Here is a 24076-nt window from a genome sequence, read left to right as displayed (position 1 = left end):
TACTAGGTTAGGATAGGTCCCTGCCTGAGTTGAAGAAGAGGGGACATAAGGTAGAGTGTTACTAGGTTAGGATAGGTCCCTGCCTGAGTTGAAGAAGAGGGGACATAAGGTAGAGTGTTACTAGGTTAGGACAGGTCCCTGCCTGAGTTGAAGAAGAGGGGACATAAGGTAAAGTGTTACTTGGTTAGGATAGGTCCCTGCCTGAGTTGAAGAAGAGGGGACATAAGGTAGAGTGTTACTTGGTTAGGATAGGTCCACAGCAACCTAGTCTGGTTCCACGGGGTCATCCCAGTGGGTATTCTAAGTAATAAATGGGTCCCCAGCAACCTAGGCTGGTTGTACTGAACGAACCCAGTTTGTATTCAGGGTTAGAATGAGTCCTAAGCATCCAATGATTGGCCGAGTTCCAGAAAATGAACTAGGGGTATAACTTGATCGTCTTAGTGCTACAATCACTTTCTGGAACAGGTCCCTGGTAGAAACAGGCTGCCAAATGGGTCAGGTTGCTTGGTGAGCTTGTTGATTGTGCAACCTTGTACACAAAGTTGTTACTCAAAATATTGTTCTCTTTTCCAAACTCTTATGACTGGCTTATGTAGCTAAAAGACCCTGGTTTGATTCCACACGAGTACAATATGTGAAGCCCATTTTCATTTTGCTACAACGGTACAAGAATCTGTATCGAAATGTCGCACTCCCGAATAAAAAGAAGTTGTTATCCATAAAGTTTGTTCTATATTGTACTTCCCAACTTCTAAAATGCCACTCAAAGAAGTTAAGCCCATTTCTGGTGTCCCCAGCCGTGATATTGCTGGAATATTGCTAAAAGCGGCAAAAAACCAACTAACTCACTTTCACGACAGGCTACTGTCATGTGTCTTCTTCCTGAGTGCAGCTAGACAACATATAAAACAAGCCTGTGATTGAATTCCATGCAAACATTTTATCTTTATGGTGATATGACTAGCTGTTGATAGTTTGATGTTCATATGTTTCAACTTTTTTTGTTGGTTACAAAATAGGGATGCATCTACCAAACAGACAGTGCACTGGGATTTTGTGGATTTTTAAAAGATTTGTTTGTTCCTCTAGGTGTTGATATTCAGTCAGATGACAAAGATGTTGAACATACTGGAGAGCTACTGTGAGATACGGAACTATAAGTACTGTCGACTTGATGGGTCGCGGTCGGTAGAGAACCGAGGAGAACAGGTAATGGCTGACTCCATGCTGTGCTTGGGTGTTGGGTGCCGAGGGGGCATGGGTTGTGGGATAGCCTTGTGGTTAAAGCGTTTGCTCGTCGTGCCAAACACCCAGGTTCGATTTCCTACATGGGTACAATATGTGAAGCCCATTTCTGGAGTCCCCCTGTTGTGATATTGCTCGAATATTGCTAAAAGTGGCATAATACTAAACTAAACCCACTCACTCACTCACTCACTCACTCACTCACTCACTCACTCACTCACTCACTCACTCACTCACTCACTCACTCACTCCCTCACTCACTCACTCACTCACTCACTCACTCACTCACTCACTCACTCACTCCTCACTCACTCACTCACTCACTCACCACTCACTCACCACTCACTCACCTCACTCCTCCTCACTCACTCACTCACTCACTCACTCACTCACTCACTCCCTCACTCACTCACTCACTCACTCACTCACAATTGGGTGTGGAGCATGGGCCCGGGGTTTCACTTGCATCAAGACATGAAGAAAATGTTGAAGTTTAAGTCTGCATCATGGTACTTTAATCATTGCTCATTTTCCCCAGAAAGCTTTTTCATATGTGTTCCCAAGATAATCTTGTTCATCTGACATTGCTTGAACACATTCAAGATCAGTAATTTGTTGAAACGAAGACAAGGCAGCTATATTGGTTTTGAGAATTATGATATTGCTGCATAATTATAGAAGCTTGGCAAGAGAGTGCAAGATGTATGTTTTTATGACATGTTTACACATGTTGTTTCATGATGTGTCTGTTTTCAGATCGAGAGCTTCAATGAGGATGCCAATATGTTCCTGTTCCTGGTGAGCACGCGAGCCGGCGGCCTTGGTATCAACCTGACAGCAGCCGACACGGTCATCATCTACGACAGTGACTGGGTCAGTTGTGTGATCATTGTTTGTGTTTTACCTTGAACATCTGTGGGAATTCTTGGTCAGAATAGCTTCGAACAATGTCTGGCTCGGTGACGGATTGTAAGTCAACCCTGATGATTTAGCTTTCAATCCATGGTCATTCAGTACAGACTTGATTACTTGAAGGCATATTGCTGCCAATTTTCCCAAATAGTTTTATTTATGAATTTGCAATTAAACTATGATTCTTCTTCAATTCATATAAGACCGCCTCCATGGTGTAGTGGTTAGAGCGGCATTTATGGGTACAACAAGGACTGGTCGGCTCAGAGTCAGTATAATGTGTCTGAGTGGGGTAGTCATGCTTCACTGCGGCATGGTATCTCAGTGGGCTAGCACTATAAAACCAGCTTAAGTCTGGGCTAGTACAAGCAGCCGCACGTCGTCATATGAGCGAAATATTCTCAAGCACGACGTTAAACCCAATTTCACCTCACCTCACCTCAATTCATACAAATATGCAAATCCACAAGGACTAATTTTTCTTTGACATTAGTAAAGAGAGGTCAATGACCTTAGTGGGAGTGGAACTAGTATAAGGTCTCTTATGGGGTTTGTCCAACTGAGACACTTCACTCCTTGTATCGGAAGTTAATGGAATCAAAATAGAAACTAGGTGATAAAATTATCAACTGACTTCTGGAGTCAACTGGAGTCAACTTGGTGTACTGAACTGTAGAAAATACTATTTTTCCTTATCCTGACTCATGATCTTTGCTTATCTCCCCTTTCCCTTTCGAATGGTAGTGGAACTTCAAGGGATTCAAGTGTTCCACTACCATTCGAAAGGGAAAGGGAGATAAGCAAAGATAATGAGTCAGGATAAGTATAACATATCAATTTTCCTTAAAAAATTACATAATTGTAATTTGGGAAAGTTAACAGCAGTGCAGACAATAATATTGCTGGAACTAGTGTTACAACAACATTCATTCACTTCAGCTTGAATAGTCAATGATAAGATTGTTAGCCTGGTCAGATGGGTTACAGTTGTAACAGCTATGCAGGGTCAGAATGCGATTCTGCAATTACTGTTTTACTATCAAAACAAGCTTGTTTTTCATTTTGATAAAATATTGGTGTTGCTCATGTCCCTGATTCCTGACTGTCAAAACCGCCTCCGTGGTGTAGTGGTTAGAGCGTCCGCCCGGAGAGCGGAAGGTCGCGGGTTCGGTACCCGACCGCGTCTTACCAAAAGACGTTAAAATATGGTACTTGTTGGTCCCTGCCTGGCACTCGGCATTAACTGGTACAACAAGGACTGGTCGGCTCGGGAGTCAGTATAATGTGTCTGAGTAGGGTATTCATGCTTCACTGTGGCATGGTATCTCCGTGGGCTAGCACTATAACACCAGCTTAAGTCTGGGCTAGTACAAGCAGCCGCACATACACACACACACACGCATGCACGTCGTCATATGAGCGAAATATTCTCAAGTACGACGTAAAACCCAATTTCTCCTCACCTCACCGCCTGACTGTCAACATCGTGTTAATCCTCCCCCAGAACCCCCAGTGTGACCTGCAAGCCCAGGACAGGTGCCATCGCATCGGTCAGACCAAGCCGGTGTTAGTGTACAGGTTCGTGACGGCCAACACCATCGACCAGAGGATTGTAGAGCGAGCGGCAGCCAAGAGGAAGCTGGAGAAACTCATCATACACAAGGGTAGGAACTCACAAAGGGAATTATCAAATTTGTATTTGTAAATTAGCTGTAAATTGGCATCAGTAAATCAGTAAAGTCTGTTTGCACTTGGCGTATGGCTCGGAGTGATCCAGCATGTTCAACCTATGGTGGATGATAGATCTGCTGATCAATGATGGTGGCCACATCTGCACATTAACCTGTGAGGGAGGGCCACATGGAAAGGCCCAACATGTTCAACCCATGGTAGATGATAGATCTGTTGAACAAACTAGATTAAAGATTATTGGATAAATAGAGAATCTCACCCAAGTGTCTTCTGATATCAATTATATCAACACGAGTTGATAAAGTTACAAATATCCGAGGCTTGCCGAGGATATTTTTACTTTATCAGCGAGTGTTGATATATATTGATATCAGAAGACCAGGGTGAGATTCTATTATCATCAAAATCACTCTTCATTAATTTTCAATGAAAAATGTACATCTCTGAATGGTACTGTCATTAGACTTGCAGTTCAGCGATGTCATAGCATTGTGACGTCATCAAGTACATGACGTCATAGCATTGTCTGGGCATTGTACAAAATCTACTGTCAAAACGATATCTCCTAGGAGATATCGTTTGATCTCACACAAGCGATATCTCCTGTGGAACACAGTTTTGGATGATAAAGGTTTAAGTTTCATGATTTGATTATCATTTTAATCTGTAATAGAAATAAAGTAATGTCAGAGTCTGCCATTTCCTCTTCTTCTTCTTCTTCCCCCCCCCCTGTAGTTACTCAACTAAAGGGAATTAATCTAAATCTGAAGTTGTAATCCTCACTGATCAACACACATCAAGTTTGAAGTTTGACTGTTAAAACTGTTTCCTGTAACATATTTAATGAAATTTTAATCCATATCAATATATTACAGTTGTAGGGCAAACAATTTACACCTTGTTGTTTGATTATAAGATACTGGGACAATGCGGACTGCTGTGACAAATCACAGACCAATTCCCAACTCTCAACATCAACACATTTTCTCTAGTTTATTATTATGTTAATGTACACAATGTTCTTATACCTTTTCCCTCTCTACAGGGAAGTTCAAGACAGGTATGAATGAGTTCAGCACAAGCTTGAAGCCAATCAGTGCCCCTGAGCTGCTGGAGCTGTTGAGGTCACGAGATCATGAAGCGGTGATACAGGGCAGTGAGAAGAACGTCATATCTAATAAAGATCTGGACAATCTGCTGGACAGATCAGATCTCTACCAGAAGCTGGAGAAAATGAAGGGTGAGCAGCTGGCATGTCAGTGTGCATATCATGATACGTTCCTGTCTGCATTCTTGGTCAAAATGGGGCGGTGGGGTAGCCAAATGGTTAAAGCGTTGTCTCGTCATGCCGAAGACCCGGGTTCGAATCCCCACATGGGTACAATGTGTGAAGCCCATTTCTGGTGTCCCCCGCCGTGATGTTGCTGAAATCTTGCTAAAAGCGGCATAAAAACCAAACTCAGTCAGTCAGTCAGTCAGTCTTGGTCAGAATTGATCCCTAATACCCCTGTAGGACCCAATGTAGGAATTCTGTTTCTCATGTTTCACGGAAGATCCGGGTTAGAATTGGTCTTCAGCAATCCATGCTTGTCGTAAGAGGCAACCAAGGGGATTGGGTGGTCAGGCTCGCTGACTTGTTGATGTATATCCCAATTGCATAGGTCAATGCTCATGATGTTGATCACTGAATTGTCTGGTCCAGATTTGATTATGTACTGACTGATGCCATATAGCTTGAATATTGCTGAGTGTGATGTTATCCCCAGCATCCGATGACGATGGGACGGTGGGGTAGCCTAGTGGCTCGTCACGCCGAAGACCCGGGTTCGAATCCCCACATGGGTACAATGTGTGAAGCCCATTTCTGGTGTCCCACGCCGTGATGTTGCTGGAATATTGCTAAAAGCGGCGTAAAACCAAACTCAGTCAGTCAGTCCGATGATGATCATGAGGATGAAGTAGACACGCTTGGTGACATCATGAAGGGTATCATAATATGCATTGTTCTTGATGGTGTGAATAGTAGTTGCTATCACTGGATTGTCTGGGGCGATGGGGTATCCTAGTGGTTAAAGGGTTGGCTCGTCACTCTGAAGACCCGGGTTCGATTCCCCATATGGGTACAATGTGTGAAGCCCATTTCTGGTGTCCCCTGCCGTGATATTGCTGGAATATTGCTAAAAGCGGCGTAAAACCGAACTCACTCACTCACTCACTGGATTGTCTGGTCCAGACTCCGTTGTTCACAGGCTGTTAACAGTGTAATAGCTGACTCAATGGTACCTGTCCCAAGCACTCCAATGCGGGTGGACACAATGTGTGTCCAGGCTCATTATGGGTCATTATACACTGACTGGATGGATAGTATGGGTCATTATACACTGACTGGATGGATCGTATGGTCATTATACACTGACTGGATGGATGGTATGGGTCATTATACGCTGACTGGATGGATGGTATGGGTCATTATACACTGACTGGATGGATGGTATGAGTCATTATACACTGACTGGATGGATGGTATGGGTCATTATACACTGACTGGATGGATGGTATGGGTCATTATACACTGACTGGATGGATGGTATGAGTCATTATACACTGACTGGATGGATGGTATGGGTCATTATACACTGACTGGATGGATGGTATGGGTCATTATACACTGACTGGATGGATGGTATGGGTCATTATACACTGACTGGATGGATGGTATGTGTCATTAAACACTGACTGGATGGATGGTATGGGTCATTATACACTGACTGACTGGATGGATGGTATGGGTCATTATACACTGACTGGATGGATGGTATGGGTCATTATACACTGACTGGATGGATGGTATGGGTCATTATACACTGACTGGATGGTTTAAGGGTCATTATACACTGACTGGATGGATCGTATGGGTCATTATACACTGACTGGATGGATCGTATGGTCATTATACACTGACTGGATGGATGGTATGGGTCAGTATACACTGACTGGATGGATGGTATGGGTCATTATACACTGACTGGATGGATCGTATGGGTCATTATACAACGACTGGATGGATCGTTAGTCAGCAGATGTAGGGGTTGGTGGGGTAGCCTAGTGGTTAAGAGTTGGCTCGTCACGCTGAAGACCCAGGTTCGAATCCCCACATGGGTACAATGTGTGAAGCCCATTTCTGGTGTCCCCCGCCGTGATGTTGCTGGAATATTGCTAAAAGCGGCGTAAAACCAAACTCAGTCAGTCAGTCAGATGTAGCCTTTGTGGTGTCTCTATCCGCAAGACACTTTCTTCGGTTTTTAAGTCATAAGTTTCCATTACAACGGTATACTGATGTATTGTTTTCAGGCAATAAAACAACTGATACAAAGAGAAGGAAATCCAAGGCTAAAGATCCTGTGATAGAAAGCAAGACGTTCAAAGTGTTGGAGACACATGAAGGTGGCTTCACAAACCAGGCAGAAGAGGAGACGTCATCACAACTGACTGAATCAGAGATTGTACAGACATGATCTTGATTGCGTGTAAGTGTTGTAGCATTGTGTGTACACGTGTTTGAAAGCTGAGAGACATGATGTTGGAGAGGAGGGACACGAGGCATTGTGTGTCTATGTCTTTTTATTTTTGTATACCTGGAGCGGGAGAGACTTGAATTTTGAGAATGGAAAGACAGACTGTGTGTCAAACCATTTTGTATACCAAGTTGGAGAGACAAGATTTGAGAGACGCGAGACACAGTGTGGTGGCCTTACCATTTGTGTATATAAAAGTTGAGAGCAAGAGAGATGAGGTTCGAGAGTGAAGAGACGTGATACATAGTGTGGCGCTGTCCTACTATTTGTTTATAAATCAGTTGGAGAGCAAGAGAGACGAGAGTGGAGAGACGTGATACATAGTGTGGTGCTGTCCTACTATTTGTTTATAAATCAGTTGGAGAGCAAGAGAGACGAGAGTGGAGAGACGTGATACATAGTGTGGCGCTGTCTTACCATTTGTGTATAACTATGTTGGAGAGCAGGAGAGACAAGAGGTTGGAGAGACAGAGTCAAGTGACATGCTTGAATGTGTGTAGGTGTACCTTTGCTTGGTGGTGTTTTACACCGGATGACCTGATCAACGTTTCCGTCGTGTGAAACTGTCACATGGCTACTGGTGTGCCTGTTCTAGGCAGAGATGCCAACCACTCCGATTTTGGTGGAGTTACTCCGATTTTCAAATACAAAATCTGCTCTCCAATTTGTTTAAAAAACTCTGATTTTTTAGAAAAAATTCTGAATTCATTTTTACGGCATACAATTTCGTAAGTCACTGGTGATGTATTTGAGTGAACACTGGTAAAAGCATTCAGAAGCTTAGCGTGTGGTCCCTTTGGTGTCAAGTGTGCATATTGCATGTTATTGACGATGAAGTTTCACAAAGTTTTTCCGAATGCATTTCATAGTCCATATGAAAGTGAAACAAAATGGCAGAGCCGACCACTCGCTTACCCCCAACTCGCACCTTTGGTGCTCAGGTCTGGCTTTCAGCCACTCATGACTCTGTTTTGCTTAGATTCAGGCTTGGCATCTCTGCCTAGGCTCAGTATTGAGCTTGATGGATGAAGTCTGAGCAGCGCAGCAGTAACCACCATCATACTCAACTGCCTCGTGGCCAAACAGTTACACATATATGTTCTGTTGCAGGTGCATGTGTGTATGTGTGACTGACAAGATGGGAAGTCAAGGCAAGCCAGGGATAGTCAAGTGGCCGCGTTACAGAAGTAGATTTTGAGTGGAAAATAGGGTTTACAGGTTGTCACCAGGACTAGCAGACAAGTGGTTGTGTCGGAACCTGCTTTCATCGTTACATCTTCAACAGTGTAATGACAAACTGGAAATAATATCAACACTGCATGGTTCCTGTTAGTGACGAATAATGTCCTTGTGACTGCAGTGTGGACGTCTGAGTCAATGAAGTAACATTATATGATATAGCAGTTTCTGTAAGGACGTCGACACCAACAGTAACTTAACTGCCAGGCAAAAGAAAGTATTCATCCTTTTTGATGGTGTCAAAACATGAAATAAAGGAGATGAGGTAATTACTATTTACACAGGCATCCTAGTTTTGGAAATGATATTTATAGTGTTCAGCAATCGTTTTCATCTTAGTATCCCAGCAATTTCTTTTTTTGAAATTTCCATTCATTTTTCAAGTGTATGTTTTCTTTTGCCAAGCTGTTCAGATGATCAATACTGGACGTTACACCCCATCCCTGTAATCAAATGTTCATTTGGTGCGAATTAAGTCATTTTTGTTTAAAGTGCAGTTGTGTTGTGAGTGAATGTACTGCATGCATGGTGAGTTTTGATGGTGTGTGCCCCCAGGGACAGTTCCATGAGCAGGTAACACCAGAAATATGTCAACAAGTCTTGACTGAAACACACACGTTAATCCCAGATGTTTGTGGACTTCTGTTTGTACTCGGTTCTATTAATTGTGTTCAAAATGTTAATATTGTTTCAGTTAAGTTCAGCAAAATCATGTGAACTGACTGTGAAAATTGTCTGTGCTGTTAATTATGGATACCACAGTCGTATAAGTGCTGTTGATGCCTTAAAACATATTTGGCATCAGAAAATGGTTAAACTTATAAATACTCTACTTTGATTCCTTGATTCACATTTTGTTGTCATTTGACCTATAGTCAGCGTTTAAAATTCCCACCTGCCCGACCGTCCGGAACGGTCTATTTTCATCTCGGACGGTCAAATCTCAAAAGTAGTCCGGTGGTCTGGTAGATATTTTTACCCCAAGGAGTAAATATTTCATATCAGACAGGTTCTCGTGTCTTCAGTTTGAGGTGTTTAAGGTATTATGAAAATTATGTTAAACTACAAACGATTGTACAGTTCATGTTAAGATATCCAATCACAACTCATGTACTTTCAGTTTATCTAAACTCAGTGCATTGCCTGTTAGTGCTATGTAGTTCATTGTGATATCTACAAACAGTGAATGGAGCTTGCACGAGTTGGAAATGGCAGTCACAGGTTTTTATTGTTGAAACCAGACAGGCAGGTTTGTATCCGGACTGGTAATTTTTTAAAGTTACCAGTCCGGCTGCCTGGCTTGGAATTTTGGGAGTTTTAAACACTGCTATAGTAGATTCTTTTTCATGATCAAGATAGTTAGACCAAGAAAGGTTAGTGCTCTATAGTCAGAAACTATGGAAAATGTCTAAATGAAAATGTTTTCTTTCTTTTTATATAAAAATGCTTGAAAATGTTGTTTTCCTTATTCTTTCTTGGCGAGTCTAGAAAATGTTTCAGCCAAATATATTTTCTTAAAAGCAAGTCTTTCAACTTAATTTTCTGCTATTAGGTGCAGAGGTACACCTTAGGCAAGCCTAAAACTTATTCAATATGTTGTAGCACCTAGTTGTTCAAAGGGTTGCAATTTGCTGTGTATTACTTGTGCACACCAGAAACCTTCAATCTTGGGTTCGAATCCTTGTACACCTAGAATGTTTCTAGGCTGTCAGCATGTCAGTTTGTGTAAACTTTCAGGATTTGCACCCCTTTGGGGTTTTTTTTGGCAGAAGTGCGAGCTATAGATTGTGAATAGTGTAAATTAAAAGTAATATGTATTTGTTAAGCTGTTAACGGTGTTATCACCGAGTGTAGTTGTTAAACTCTATCATATGTTAACCAACAGTTGGGGATGTTGTTGAGAAGATGACTTTGCTGATAGTTGTCCATGCCAGTGTCAACATACATTGAGAAGTTATGGCACAAGTATTTGAAGTTTGTATAACAAAGGCAAAATAAACAACCCAAAACAAAATGTTTATTGTTTTTGTTGTTGAAAAATGTTGCTTATCATTCTTTTCATTTACCAACTGGAGGAGCTGATCATGTGAGGTGTTGCATAACTTACCATATTTCCTCTAATAAGCGCCAGGGGTAAAGCAGTGGTTTAAGAAATAAGCAAAATCGGCAACAGGCCTCTAGTAATCGCAAGGTACGTTAATTAATGTATTCTCCCTTGATCCTCCCAAAAAAGATTTATTAAGGAATGGTCCCAAACCTTGAAGTAACGCTCACTAACAAATAATTACGGTTCTTTCCCCACCCTTGAATCAAACTTAAAGGCTACTTCTTTCCAACCCTTGTTCTTTTATCAAAAGGGAGATTCTGGCCTAAATAGGCTATTTCTTCCCCAACCTTGTTTTCACATTTATTTTCGTCTTGGAAAAGTCAGAAACGAAAACAAGACATAGCTATTCATGTGAACACTGATGAGATATTCATGTTGATGTTAAGTTCCATTAACAATTTACAGGTCACCATCTTCACACATAACAACCAGAAAAATAGATAAAAACTGCCATTGGACTGACTGACTGAGTTTAGTTTTACGCCGCTTTTAGCAATATTCCAGCAATATCACGGCGGGGGACACCAGAAATGGGCTTAACACATACTGCCATTGGAGATGGCCAATACTGTATTAATGGGAAACTAAATCTGGAAATATATTTAAGGAATAAGAGTGAGAAAAATATATGATTTCTTTCAATTCAATACCAAACAATTAAGGGTGAAACATCAACATATATGTTGTAGACCCTTTAGCTAAACAGGAAATAAAAGAAAATAATTTTGTATGAATATGTATCTCTGTGACAGTACTAAAATATTAAAAACCACTGGTAAAAATAATCATGTTTGACCCAACACAATTACCTAATTCCAAATTATTAAAGATAATTTAATATTACAAAATTTATCTTTGCTTTATTATATATAATATCAATACTATTGTTTCATATTATCATTTACTTATTTTTATATTTCAATAATTTAATTATCCCTATTTATTCCAAATTGGCTTATCTCAAAATCATTACTATATTAGAAACTTTAACTAAACACCCAGTTTTCACTTGGATGTCCGTATCCATCAAAATTTTATTCCCTCCCTCATGACATCCACGTCGGCGACATCAACTTGACCGTTGGAAGCAGACGTAAACATCAACATAACAATAACAACAACCCAACTCAAATGCTGTATCATCTATCATTCCACTATATTGCCTTAATCTAAATTCAAAAGACAAGGTTTGATAAGGGGTGTACTTGGCCCATGGATATCTGAAACATATTTCACTCAAATAATAAACGAGCTTATGTTCCATTACATTTATACATAAATACAACAAATTTTGGATAATAAACAGCATGATAAGAGAGCAAGCAACCTGTGTATGTTACATCTTATTTACCCATCAAATGTGCAATTGAATGTTTACATCTTATGGTGACATGATTTGGACAGATAAAGAACTAATGCAATGTGTCTTTATAGGAATGTCGGCAGGAGCAGGATGGATTTAGAGATATATGCCGTTCAAACATGTAAGCATTCAAATCACTACATCCAAGAATGGACTAGGCAAAAATGTGTACTATTTGGCAAAATCGGTTTGATGTGTAATTACCAAACCACTTGATATAAAGACAAGGGTTTGATGTTTGTAATTACTTATTCTCCTCCATTTTGATATAAGAGCAAGGGTAGCCTAACAAGGCCAGAATCTCCCCCCTTTTCATAGAAAACAGAACAAAATATCCTAGTTTAAACAGGTGGGAGACTTTTAGCCTAGCCCAAACTTTCCCCGGGAGAAGTTTAGACTGGGAAAGACGTGGCCTGCTACACCGGGTCTGGAAGTCCGTTGAAAAATATAAGCGCCAAGGTGCTTATTAGAGGAAATATGGTACAAGCAAACACTATTAACTGGCACCCCATTGGGCATTGCAGATTGAATTGGTCCCCGAGCAACCTATCCTTGTTGTATGAAGTTACTCCTGTGACTGTGAAGTCAGTTGATCGTGTATGGTTGTACGCTGATGGGGTGGGTTGTTCCTCTCTACACTGATAAAGTTTCATCAGCAGAACCACGAATAACAACAGAACACGGTTGGTAAGTGTAACTAGTATAATGGCTGGCGATAAGACGAGTAAAACAAATGACTTATCATACAACCACAATTCAATAAAATGACAATGTATATCAATGCAGTAAATCTAACATGTCTGCTCTCTTAAAATTCGTCTTTCACAAACTCTTCAATGTCTGCATCAAGATCCAAGAAAGCACACAGCTTTCCCATGATGAATGCAATGAAGATGTCACTTGATGATTGCAAATAACTTATGCAACAATCAGCATTTGATGACTGTTATATTCAAATGGTTTTTCCAAATGTAATGCATTCACACCAAGTCTCTTCCCCCTTGTGACCCAAGTACCAGATCAGTGCTTAGAATCAAGAACTGAGAGGAAATTTTTGTATGAGTTCTGCTTTCCAACATTTCAGTCATATCTCAGGAGTTCCTTAATTCTAATGTAGCAACAAAACTGTCTGCCTTTTCACCATTATACAACAGAAGGCTACACAGGAAGAGAACTTGGATTCCTGTGATTCACCTTGCATGTCAAGTTCAAGGACAACTCAACAATGGTCAAGGTCAGAGATTAGTTCTACTTTTCAATATTTCAGTCATATCAGGAATTCCAAATTCTAATGTGAAAATGAAACTACAAGTTACCCAGAAAGAGAACATCTGATTCCTGTGGTTGTATCACCACCTCTAAGATCAAGGTCAAGGTCAACTCAAGGTTCAAGGTGACACTGATTTACAACTTACACAACCCAACTGGTACCAGACCAGTTGACTGCATCCAAGGGAAGCAACTCTGCAACAAGCAATTTAACTAAAATATATACCGACTTTTCATCTTTTGATGAAGTTTTAAAAGAGCAGACATGGTTGTCACAATCCCATATAGGTGCAAACCTTTACGAGACCAAAAACTCTAATTTCTATTTGCTGGAGGCTATTCATCTTGTCAAATCAGGCAATCTATTAACAATAAACATTGAATTTATACCCATGAACTGAATTGAAACACTACTAAATGACAGTTAAACCCCATCTCTTTCTGTATGAGAAGATTTGGGTTGTCATACACATACTTCATGTGACAAATATTTATCCCGAGAAGTTTGAGAAAGCATGGATGTCTATGTCCGATTTGTCTATTCTGGACTATGAAGAAGATACAGTTATTGCACATTACAATCCTTGCATCAAGTAAATCACCTAAAATAACGCAAACAAACAATAATTGAATAAACACCAGTTATTTCAAACTTCAAATTCATTAGGGATAAAAACTTCACTAAAAACAGAGCAAGTTATTTCAATCTTCCATTGGGCAAATTAGATGAAAATATAGAATTCCTTAAGAAAATTGACAGATGACCGAAGTTCAAAACACTATGAACAGAAATACATGGTTTATCCAAACAGAGAAAACAATTCCATGAGTCAAACTTCATGTGTATGTATTTGAACTGTTGAAAATAAAAATGTCTACAAAAAGGAATCAGTTGACATAAAAACTTGGATCAACTATTCTCACATTTCTGTATATATTTCGAACATTGTTGCACACAAATATAAGGACATTCACAGAATACAAACAATTTAATCATGTGACACACCTGAGAGAACATGACTGAAAACATGCTTACTGCAAGGGACTGTTTAAACCATCTTAAACTTGAATGAGTGAGTTTAGTTTTAAACCGCTTTTAGCAATATTTCAGCAATATAACGGCAGGGGACACCAGAAATGGGCTTCACACATTGTACCATGTGGGGAATCGAACCCGGGTCTTCAGCATGACAAGTGAACGCTTTAACCACGAGGCTACCCCATTGCCCCCAATGAAGAATGGTGTCACTTTCTACTAAATATCTCCAACACAAGAACACCTTTTTCTTCTCAATACAGTTAACAACTGTCAGGATACATTAATTTATCGCTAAAATAGATTTTGTTAATATATCACGATTTGAGAGAAACATTGCTGCAATACATAGCATCAAAGAAAGAATTCTTTTTCATAGTGATTAAAAGTACATTTACAGAAGCTGATAATTTAGACTTGAATCAAGTTATCTAAAACATGTCATATTTCATATAGTGACTAAGGTTACATCGATGTTGAGTTAGTCAAGATTTGTATAGCTGGCATTTAACACTGATAATCTTCTACTCATTTTCGTCAGGATCAAACCATAATTTATACCTGCAACTGGAATTAATAAATGGAATAAATTAAAAACAATTTCCAAGAAGGGGAACACATTTGAAACCATTAAAACACAACTCTACATTCACATCAGCTTTGATACTCAAACTCAATGGTTACACAAACACTTGCATATCATTATTATCTCATTTATTCTGGTCATTAAAATATGGATCAGGATAAGAACCATTAAGTGAGCTTAGAATGCCAGCTTTCCACAGGACAAGCAAAGGAGACACAAGCGCTACACACAGACGATCGCTCACAGTACATTCTCTGTAATATTGCTGCAAGATGACTCAGCGATCATAAAGACTTACATTCTTTTCGATCAAAATCAGAATATCGCTCAAAACAATATTCAACATATGTTCTTGAGATGCTGTCAATGATCAAAGCGAGTGTATTATGCTGCTAAAAGCAATATTCCAGCAGTATCATGGCAGGGGGGACAGAAAGCACCCACCCTTCAAGGGAATAGAACCCAGGCTGTTGTCATGACGTGTCAACACTTTAACCATTGGGCCCCTCTACCACCCGTCGCTGGTTGAATCAGCATTCTAAATAAGTTCAAATTCACATGACAGAGAAATAAAAACATTTACCAGTATATCTAAATTCAAAAATATATTCCTTTATTAAGGTTGGAAATATTAAATGTGGATATATGTCACTCGATGAAGTTAAGGAACGCCCAATTCAGTTACAATAGTTAACCTGTCATGGCACTAATTTTCTTTTGAGTAGTATGTTTTATCAGCTATGTTATCAATGTCCTGCATGGTTTGTTGTTTAACGCCACACCCAGCAATATTCCAACTGTATGGCGGTGGTCTGTAAATAATCAAGTGTGGACCAGGCAATCCTGTGATCAACAGCATGAGCATCAATCTACGCAATTGGGATATGATGATGTGTCAATAAGTCAGCAAGCCTGACCACCCGATCCTGTTAGTTGCCTCTTACAACAAGCATGGGTTACTGAAGACCAATTCTTACCCAGATCTTCACGGGGTAGTGAGTGAGTGAGTGAGTATGGTTTTACGCCGCTTTTAGCAATATTCCAGCAATATCACGGTGGGGGGACACCAAAAATGGGCTTCACACATTGTGCCCATGTGGGGAATCGAACCCGGGTCTTCGGCGTGATGAGCGATGCTACCCCACCGCCCCTCATGGGATAGTGAACATAGTACAGCTCCCCTAACACAAGTTCCATTACCACAACACTTAATAGGTCCCTCCCTATCTCCTCGCTATTTAAAATAGCTGCCTTATACCGAACACGCGTTGCAGCGATATCACAGAGAATTGTATGGAGAGATAGAAACATAGTAATAGTAAATATTTATCTCACCACAGAAGCAGGCCACTGCTTAATATTAAATCATCAACATTGAGGAATTCAATAATTCTGTTCTCATTAAATCTCTTAGCTATATATTCACATTTTTTTCACATAAAAAGGCAAATTTACATTTGATTCGGTAGTGCATTGATAATTATTCTCCAACTATGAAGCACCAAAAGGATACGGTTTATACATCAGATTCTCCTAAATATACACACGGGGTAAAATATATATATGTATGTATGAAGTCTCTCTTAACACCATGAGACACAAATACAATGATAGTCATCATCTAGTAGACAGCTCCAATAAATATGTACAATATACAATTGTATTATACAGTTTGAAGAAGCATAAATTTGCATGACAAGGCATAGATATGAAATAGCATACACATAGACATGGCCCACTGAAGGATAACCTGGTTTTGTTTCACATACATCTTCGCTGATAATTCTTAGAATTATCCAAAATAATGACTGCAGAGATGACACGTTTTTTAGTTTGTACACATGACTGGAGACACAGGTGTCTCATGTTCAATGACAGTGCCTCAAGGTATTGTATACACGACATTCCTCCAGTGCTCATTAGGCCAGACCAATTTTATTTCTTGTTTTACGGATCAGCCCATCATATTTTTTCAAGAATAAGAAAAAAAATAATTTAATTTTCCCCTCTCAAAAAATAAAATCCAAATGTTTTTATTGGCCAAAAATATAAACTTACAAAAAAAATAATTTTTTGATTGATTTTTGCCTCATATACACTACATAAATTGCCAAAAGTAAAACAGTTTTAGGATTTATAAGTAATATTACTTGGATGGTGATTTTTATTTTTATTTTTTTCCCCCCTGCCTTTAGGTTTTCTGAGGACAAAAATCCGTAAAACAAGAAATATAATTGGTCTGGCCTTAACAGGGCTGGTTTCTGTTGTCAGTGAGGGAGTTGGATTTAAATGTTGCTCACAGTAGTTGTATCATGGTGTTTCAGTTGTATTTTGGAGGAAGGCATGACTGACTGACTGACTGAGTTTGGTTTTACGCCGCTTTTTAGCAATATTCCAGCAACATCACGGCGGGGGACACCAGAAATGGGCTTAACACATTGTGCCCATGTGGGGAATCGAACCCGGGTCTTCGGCGTGACGAGCCAACGCTTTAACCACTAGGCTACCCCACCGCCCGGAGGAAGGCATGAATTGGCACAGTCTGCCTCAGGCGTCTACAAATTTAGTGGAACCTACAATGAGTGAGTGAGTTAAGTTTGATGCCGCACTCAGCAATATTCCAGCTACATGGCGGCGGTCTGTAAATAATCAAATCTGGACCAGACAATCCAGTGATCAACAGCATGAGCATCAATCTACGCAATAGGGATACGATGACTTGTGTCAACCAAGCGAACCTGACCACCCGATCCAGTTAGTCGCCTGTTATGACAAGCATGGGATACAGAAGACCAGTTGTAACCCGGATCTTCATGGGTATTGGAACCTTCAAGCATGGGTATAGTACTGAGAAACCTAGAACCATAGTTAGGGAGAGCAGGGAATCGAACTCATGATCAGAAATTTCTGGCATCCAAAGGGAGGCAACTCTAATTGAACCCGGGTCTCTAGCGAGACTAGCGAACGCTTTAACCACTAGGCTACCCCATCGCCCCAGTGGAGGAATGAAGTGTATACAAACTTGTGAAAACTGACAATGTGCATGTCCTACGTATCAGAGTAACAGCAACACATCTGGCTGAATAACATCCATTACTGTGTATCTTTACACACATGACTCAACCTTATTTGCATAGTGTCAATGCAAAATTAGTTAGGTTTTGTGCACTTTGAACAGTGTCGTTTGGGCATTCAATCAAAAGTAATCAGTCAAGAGGTAAAATTATTGAGCACAGGTTTGGTTCCAAAAGACAAAGGATCATATATCTGGCTTTGAACTGTTCAACAGCACATCCTGACAAGCTAAGGGATGCAACTCTGCACAACTCTGGGCTCTGTATGTCTGTGTTTTGGACTATAGACCAATGGGCCAAGAGAACATAATCCTACAGAAAGCTTAATATCTATAATGAAATGCCAATACTGTCAGGTCTGGGAAATCTTATAAGTTGAACAAAGTTCGTTAGTCTATCACAATTCCAATGTTCAGGATCAAACAATTTTTTATGTTGAATAGACTATGAATTTGAATTTAATGCAACAAACCACTAGTCATGCCAGCTGGGTGTATTATGATGTCTAGAGTACTGTGATAGTTTGAACTGTTTCAGGATCACTGACAAAATAGGTACTGTACATGATATTGTATCATGTGTAAATTTTCCTAACAATTTTGAACTGAATCACTTTGAAAACGCATGTACAATTTTTTTAGTAACATTTCATAAAAAGTCCACAAATAATCAAATGAAGTTGTTCTTGATATTTGACCATGAGATCATTATCACATCAATGTTGTGCGGGTTTGATCTTGTTAGGTGATCAAAATACTAGTACATCGTTTCTGATTTGAAGGTGATTGTGAGTTTTCAAAATGTTTCAATATATAACGTGTGTCATGGTAACTTACAATGAGTACTCTATCATGACAAATGTATATACAATACATGTATTATGACAATTGTATCATATATCCCATATTGTGACAATTGTATAAATGCACCATCTTATGACAATTGTATAACAATGTGCGATATGACAATTGTATAGCATGTATATCATTACAGTTGTCCCCCTTGTACCATATGTCGTATATCATGATAATTGTATGAAATGTACCGAACCATGACAATTGTATTACATGTACTGTACCATGACAGTTGTATCCCATGTACCTTATCATGACAATTGTATCCTATGTATCATATCATGACAATTGAATTACATGCTGTACCATGACAATTGCATCCCATGTACCATATCATGACAATTGTATCTCCTGTACCTTAACATGACATTTGTATCATATGTACCATATTGTGACAATTGTATCCCATGTATCATACTATGACAATTGTTTCAACTGTACTGTACTATGACAATTGTATCACACGTACTGTACCAAGACAATTGTATTCCAATATGTAACACATCATGACAGTTACATATGTGAATTACACCAGTGTCTCCCAGTAGTTACTGTAACCTGACACCTTCCTCACAGTATCCAGTGGAACATGACAATGTATCACAACATATCCTGTATTTACCACCCTGTTTAACCACTAATCAGTTATCAAGCATCCTGTCAAGCATTAGAGTTATCAAGCAGGGTGCGTAGTACGAGGCAACCAAAACAATAAAACCAATATTCACCAGGCAGGCAGAATGGCTGAGGAAATAATCACAGAATTGTTTTGATCGTGGAACTAATTCACAAATGTTTTCATGATAAAAAATAACAATACGATTGAGTCTGTGCTAAAGCAGGAGAGTTACGATCACCTTAACATGAAGATTGGTTTGAAGGACAGGGCCTGATCTCCAGGCTCTATAACTGTGATGACTTAGTTTGAATAAGCTGTACAAGGCTGCACAAAAAGCTACAGTCTTTAGCATTTGTGTCCTATACCTACCGACAGTTTCTACGCCTGGCAAGTCTCCAAGTGCATAACAACACAACAGTTATCAACCCATGAGCAAGGACAAGAAAAGCAATCTCTAATCACAACCTTAGTTCATGAAATTCAAAGACCAAATTTAGTCCTAATATTCACACATCTGAAACTGATGTACCGATGAATACGAAACTCACATTTTTGACAAAATGATATGACATTATAGATGCTGACACCATATGACACAGCTGACTACAAAGCACATGATGAAGCTTTGAATAGTAGACAACTATTACATTGATAAAGATATTCTATCCATCATAATCATTTTCCCTTCAAGATTGTATGTACAAAACTACTAAACCACTTTGAAATGAAACAAAAATATGAAAATATAATTTTGAATAAAATGGGAGTATTAGACACAGGAAGTTGTTATGTATTCACAATGGTTACCAGAGGTAGAAATGAAGCTAACCCTATTTGGAATATAGACACCATACCAGCTTACTATGCCATACCTGAACAAATTGTCTCCCTTGGGAACAAGTTGCCAACCCAGGGAACAAATTGTCTCCCTTGTGAACAGGTTGTCTCCCCTGTGTACAGTTGCACAGATGGCCCAACATCACACACAGTTCAATACATTTGATCCAGTTATGGCCTCTTGAAGAATCTATGAAGAAAACCTCCTGAGCAAAAACCTTGACAATTTGTCATAGCATTTTTTACCTTACTATCTGAACCAAACTTGCAAATACAGTGCCACACTCACGTACATCAACTTCGAACAAAACCACTACCGTTCAAGACATGTAGGAAACCCTTACAAAATCAAAGTTTCAAATGAGCTTAAGTAGTTTACTCAAATTTCTCAAATTCAACAATCAACACAACATAGTTTTTCTCTAAATCTCAATTAATATGCAACAATAACAAAGAGATTAACTTCAAAATCAACAAACATACACACACTCACTTGACAGAAGACATACATCGCTAAATGACAGTATGGAACAGGGACGAAGCAAAGGGTCCCTCCCATCGCATAATATAGTTATACACCATCCACTGACTTGCATCAGTGATGAACATGGACTCATATTCACCAGGAAGGCAGAATGACTAAGGAATTAATCATAGAATTTTTGATTGTGGAACTCATTCAACAATGTTTTCATGATCCGACAATAAGACAAATTTACTTGATTTTTGACCAGTAACATCAAATGGTTTGTATTCTTGGTTTAGTGACAATTTATTCATGGTTATGCTATGAGAAAAATGTGTTGGGGAAAAAAGATATAATTGATTTTTCCTGTTTTACAAATAAATATCTGAACATTTTGCCAAATTTTCTTTTTTTGTAAATCTTGATGATATTGATGAGCAAGAACTTCTATGAGTGTCAGGCAATGCTTAATGACAGTAACCTAGCTTTCATATATGGATCGAAAAGCTTGATAGATCTTGAACAATTTTCCTGAGGTGCACTTCCAATATTACCAATTTACCAAGGTCAGTACATGTTCTTCCTTTCAATTTTAATTTTTTAGGTTCTGGAAATTTATAAATAAATTTTCTTAAGAAGCACAGGCTAACCAGCATGACCAAAGGTTTTTAAATATTGCAGAAGTTTTCATGTAAGACTTATTAATGAAAACTTCCACTGAATAAACAGATATATTGTTGTCACTGCCATTCAATTTTTCTTCACCGAAGCCAGACAGGTTCCAATTGTCAAACAAATAATTTTTTCACTCAGATATAAGTATCTCAAGAACACAAACAGATTTCACACAAAAAGGTAAACAATTCACTCTCTGCAATAACAAGTAGATAAACAAAAATACAGAATTTAGAAAACACAGTATTCAAACATGTAGTGTTTTATGACCAGCCCTACTCAAGCATATGTATCCAATCTGGTTAATGTCCCAGTCTCTGTGCTCCGATAGTTTGGGTTGGAGTTAGCAGTAGATTCTCCCTCTAATGTAAATAGCACGATATCTGGTTTGTTAATGAAATCAACAGATTTACATTACAAGTATCACAGCACTAGACAGACAGCTGTTCAACAGCCAATCAAATATGCAGTTTTCTATTACACACATCAATCAGCTGACATTGTCACATGACCAGTCACATGACCACAAGGTCACAAAAATAGGCTAAAAATGTACATCAAACATGAGAATGCTTGGAAATGACCACACCATTTTTTTTTCATTTTCTATGAAAATTGCCATGATTATGACAGTGATATGAAACACTTGAAGTACAATGAAACGTTTCAATATTTGACAGTAAAAAAATCAAGATGTAATATATCTATTTCTGAATGATGGCTCCTTGCTATGTTTTAACCACAGTGAGAAAAATTGTTCTTAATGTGGCAATGGTGAATAAACAGACAACACCTGGCCTGATGTGACATCACGGGCCTGGTGTCACATCACGGAGACTCACATGACATCACTGGGCCTGGTCTGACATCACGGGGCCTGGTGTGACGTCATGGGTCTGGTGTAACATCACGGGCCTGGTGTGACATCATGGGTCTGCTGTGACATCATGGGCCTGGTGTGACATCATGGGCCTGATGTGACATTACAGGGCCAGGCGTGACATCACAAGGAGTGGTGAGTCATTATGGGCCTGGTGTTACATCATAGATACTTATGTGACATCACACAACCCAGTGTGACATCACAGAGACCCATATGACATTACACAATCTGGTGTGACATCACAGAGACACATATGACATTACACAATCTGGTGTGACATCACAGAGTCCCATATGACATTACACAATCTGGTGTGACATCACAGAGACACATATGACATTACACAATCTGGTGTGACATCACAGAGTCCCATATGACATTACACAATCTGGTGTGACATCACAGAGTCCCATATGACCTTACACAATCTGGTGTGACATCACAGAGACCCATATGACATCACAGAGCCTTGTGTGACATCACAGAGACACACATGACATCACACAACCTGGTGTGACATCACAGAGCATGGTGTGACATCACAAAGACACACATGACATCACACAACCTGGTGTGACATAACAGAGACACACATGACATCACATGGCCTGGTTTGACACCAAGTACACCTCCTACCAGTGCAATACACAGCAAGGGAAATAGTACACCAAACAAAGTTATCATAGAGGTAATGTATGCCAGTTTGGCACTTCCTGTAACTCCGGAACCAACCATTCTGTTGTGGTCAACAGAGGCTTTCAACTGTGTCCCTGCTCTCAGTCCTATCCCTCCACTGTGTCCATGCCGTCTCCTTTTCTGAATGTCCTGGGACTTACACACAACACAGCCTATATATTTACTGTTATCCAACATGTCCACATGCCTAGGTATTGACTTGGCCATGGGCCTAGATGTGTGTATCTGGATAGCATCCATAGGCCTAGATTTGTGTATCTGGGTAGCATCCATGGGCCTAGAAGTGTGTATCTGGATAACATCCATGGGCCTAGATGTGTGTATCTGGATAGCATCCATGGGCCTAGATGTGTGCATCTGGATAGCATCCATGGGCCTAGATGTGTGTATCTGGATAGCATCCATGGGCCTAGATGTGTGTATCTGGATAGCATCCATGGGCCTAGATGTGTGTGTATCTGGATAGCATCCATGGGCCTAGATGTGTGTATCTGGATAGCATCCATGGGCCTAGATGTGTGTATCTGGATAGCATCCATGGGCCTAGATGTGTGTATCTGGATAGCATCCATGGGCCTAGATGTGTGTATCTGGATAGCATCCATGGGCCTAGATGTGTGTATCTGGATAGCATCCATGGGCTGGATCTGGATAGCATCCATGGGCCTAGATGTGTGTATCTGGATAGCATCCATGGGCCTAGATGTGTGTATCTGGATAGCATCCATGGGCCTAGATGTGTGTATCTGGATAGCATCCATGGGCCTAGATGATGTGTATCTGGATAGCATCCATGGGCCTAGATTTGTGTATCTGTATCTGGATAGCATCCATGGGCCTAGATCTGTGTATCTGGATAGCATCCATGGGCCTAGATGTGTGTATCTGGATAGCATCCATGGGCCTAGATTTGTGTATCTGGATAGCATCCATGGGCCTAGATGT

The 24076-nt window shown here is 39.8% G+C and overlaps 1 protein-coding gene across 1 annotated transcript in view; it reads left to right on the top strand.

Moving 5' to 3' along the window:
• Window positions 1–10680, top strand: part of LOC124272409 (lymphocyte-specific helicase-like) — a 53481-nt gene extending 42801 nt beyond the window's left edge. The window contains exons 17-22 of the mRNA XM_046707577.1: window positions 1093–1212; window positions 2005–2121; window positions 3665–3824; window positions 4898–5092; window positions 7204–7379; window positions 8538–10680. Of these exons, the coding sequence (XP_046563533.1) occupies window positions 1093–1212; window positions 2005–2121; window positions 3665–3824; window positions 4898–5092; window positions 7204–7367 (756 nt within the window). The 3' untranslated portion in view covers window positions 7368–7379; window positions 8538–10680. The remainder of the gene's footprint in view (window positions 1–1092; window positions 1213–2004; window positions 2122–3664; window positions 3825–4897; window positions 5093–7203; window positions 7380–8537) is intronic.
• The last annotated feature ends 13396 nt before the right edge of the window (window positions 10681–24076 follow it).

This window comes from Haliotis rubra, unplaced genomic scaffold (assembly GCF_003918875.1).
Source record: "Haliotis rubra isolate DU_JTF1 unplaced genomic scaffold, ASM391887v1 Scf17, whole genome shotgun sequence".
In the NCBI taxonomy this organism is placed as follows: domain Eukaryota; kingdom Metazoa; phylum Mollusca; class Gastropoda; order Lepetellida; family Haliotidae; genus Haliotis; species Haliotis rubra.
The sequence above is the reverse complement of the archived record's forward strand: the minus strand, read 5'-3'. Positions and strand labels throughout refer to the sequence as shown.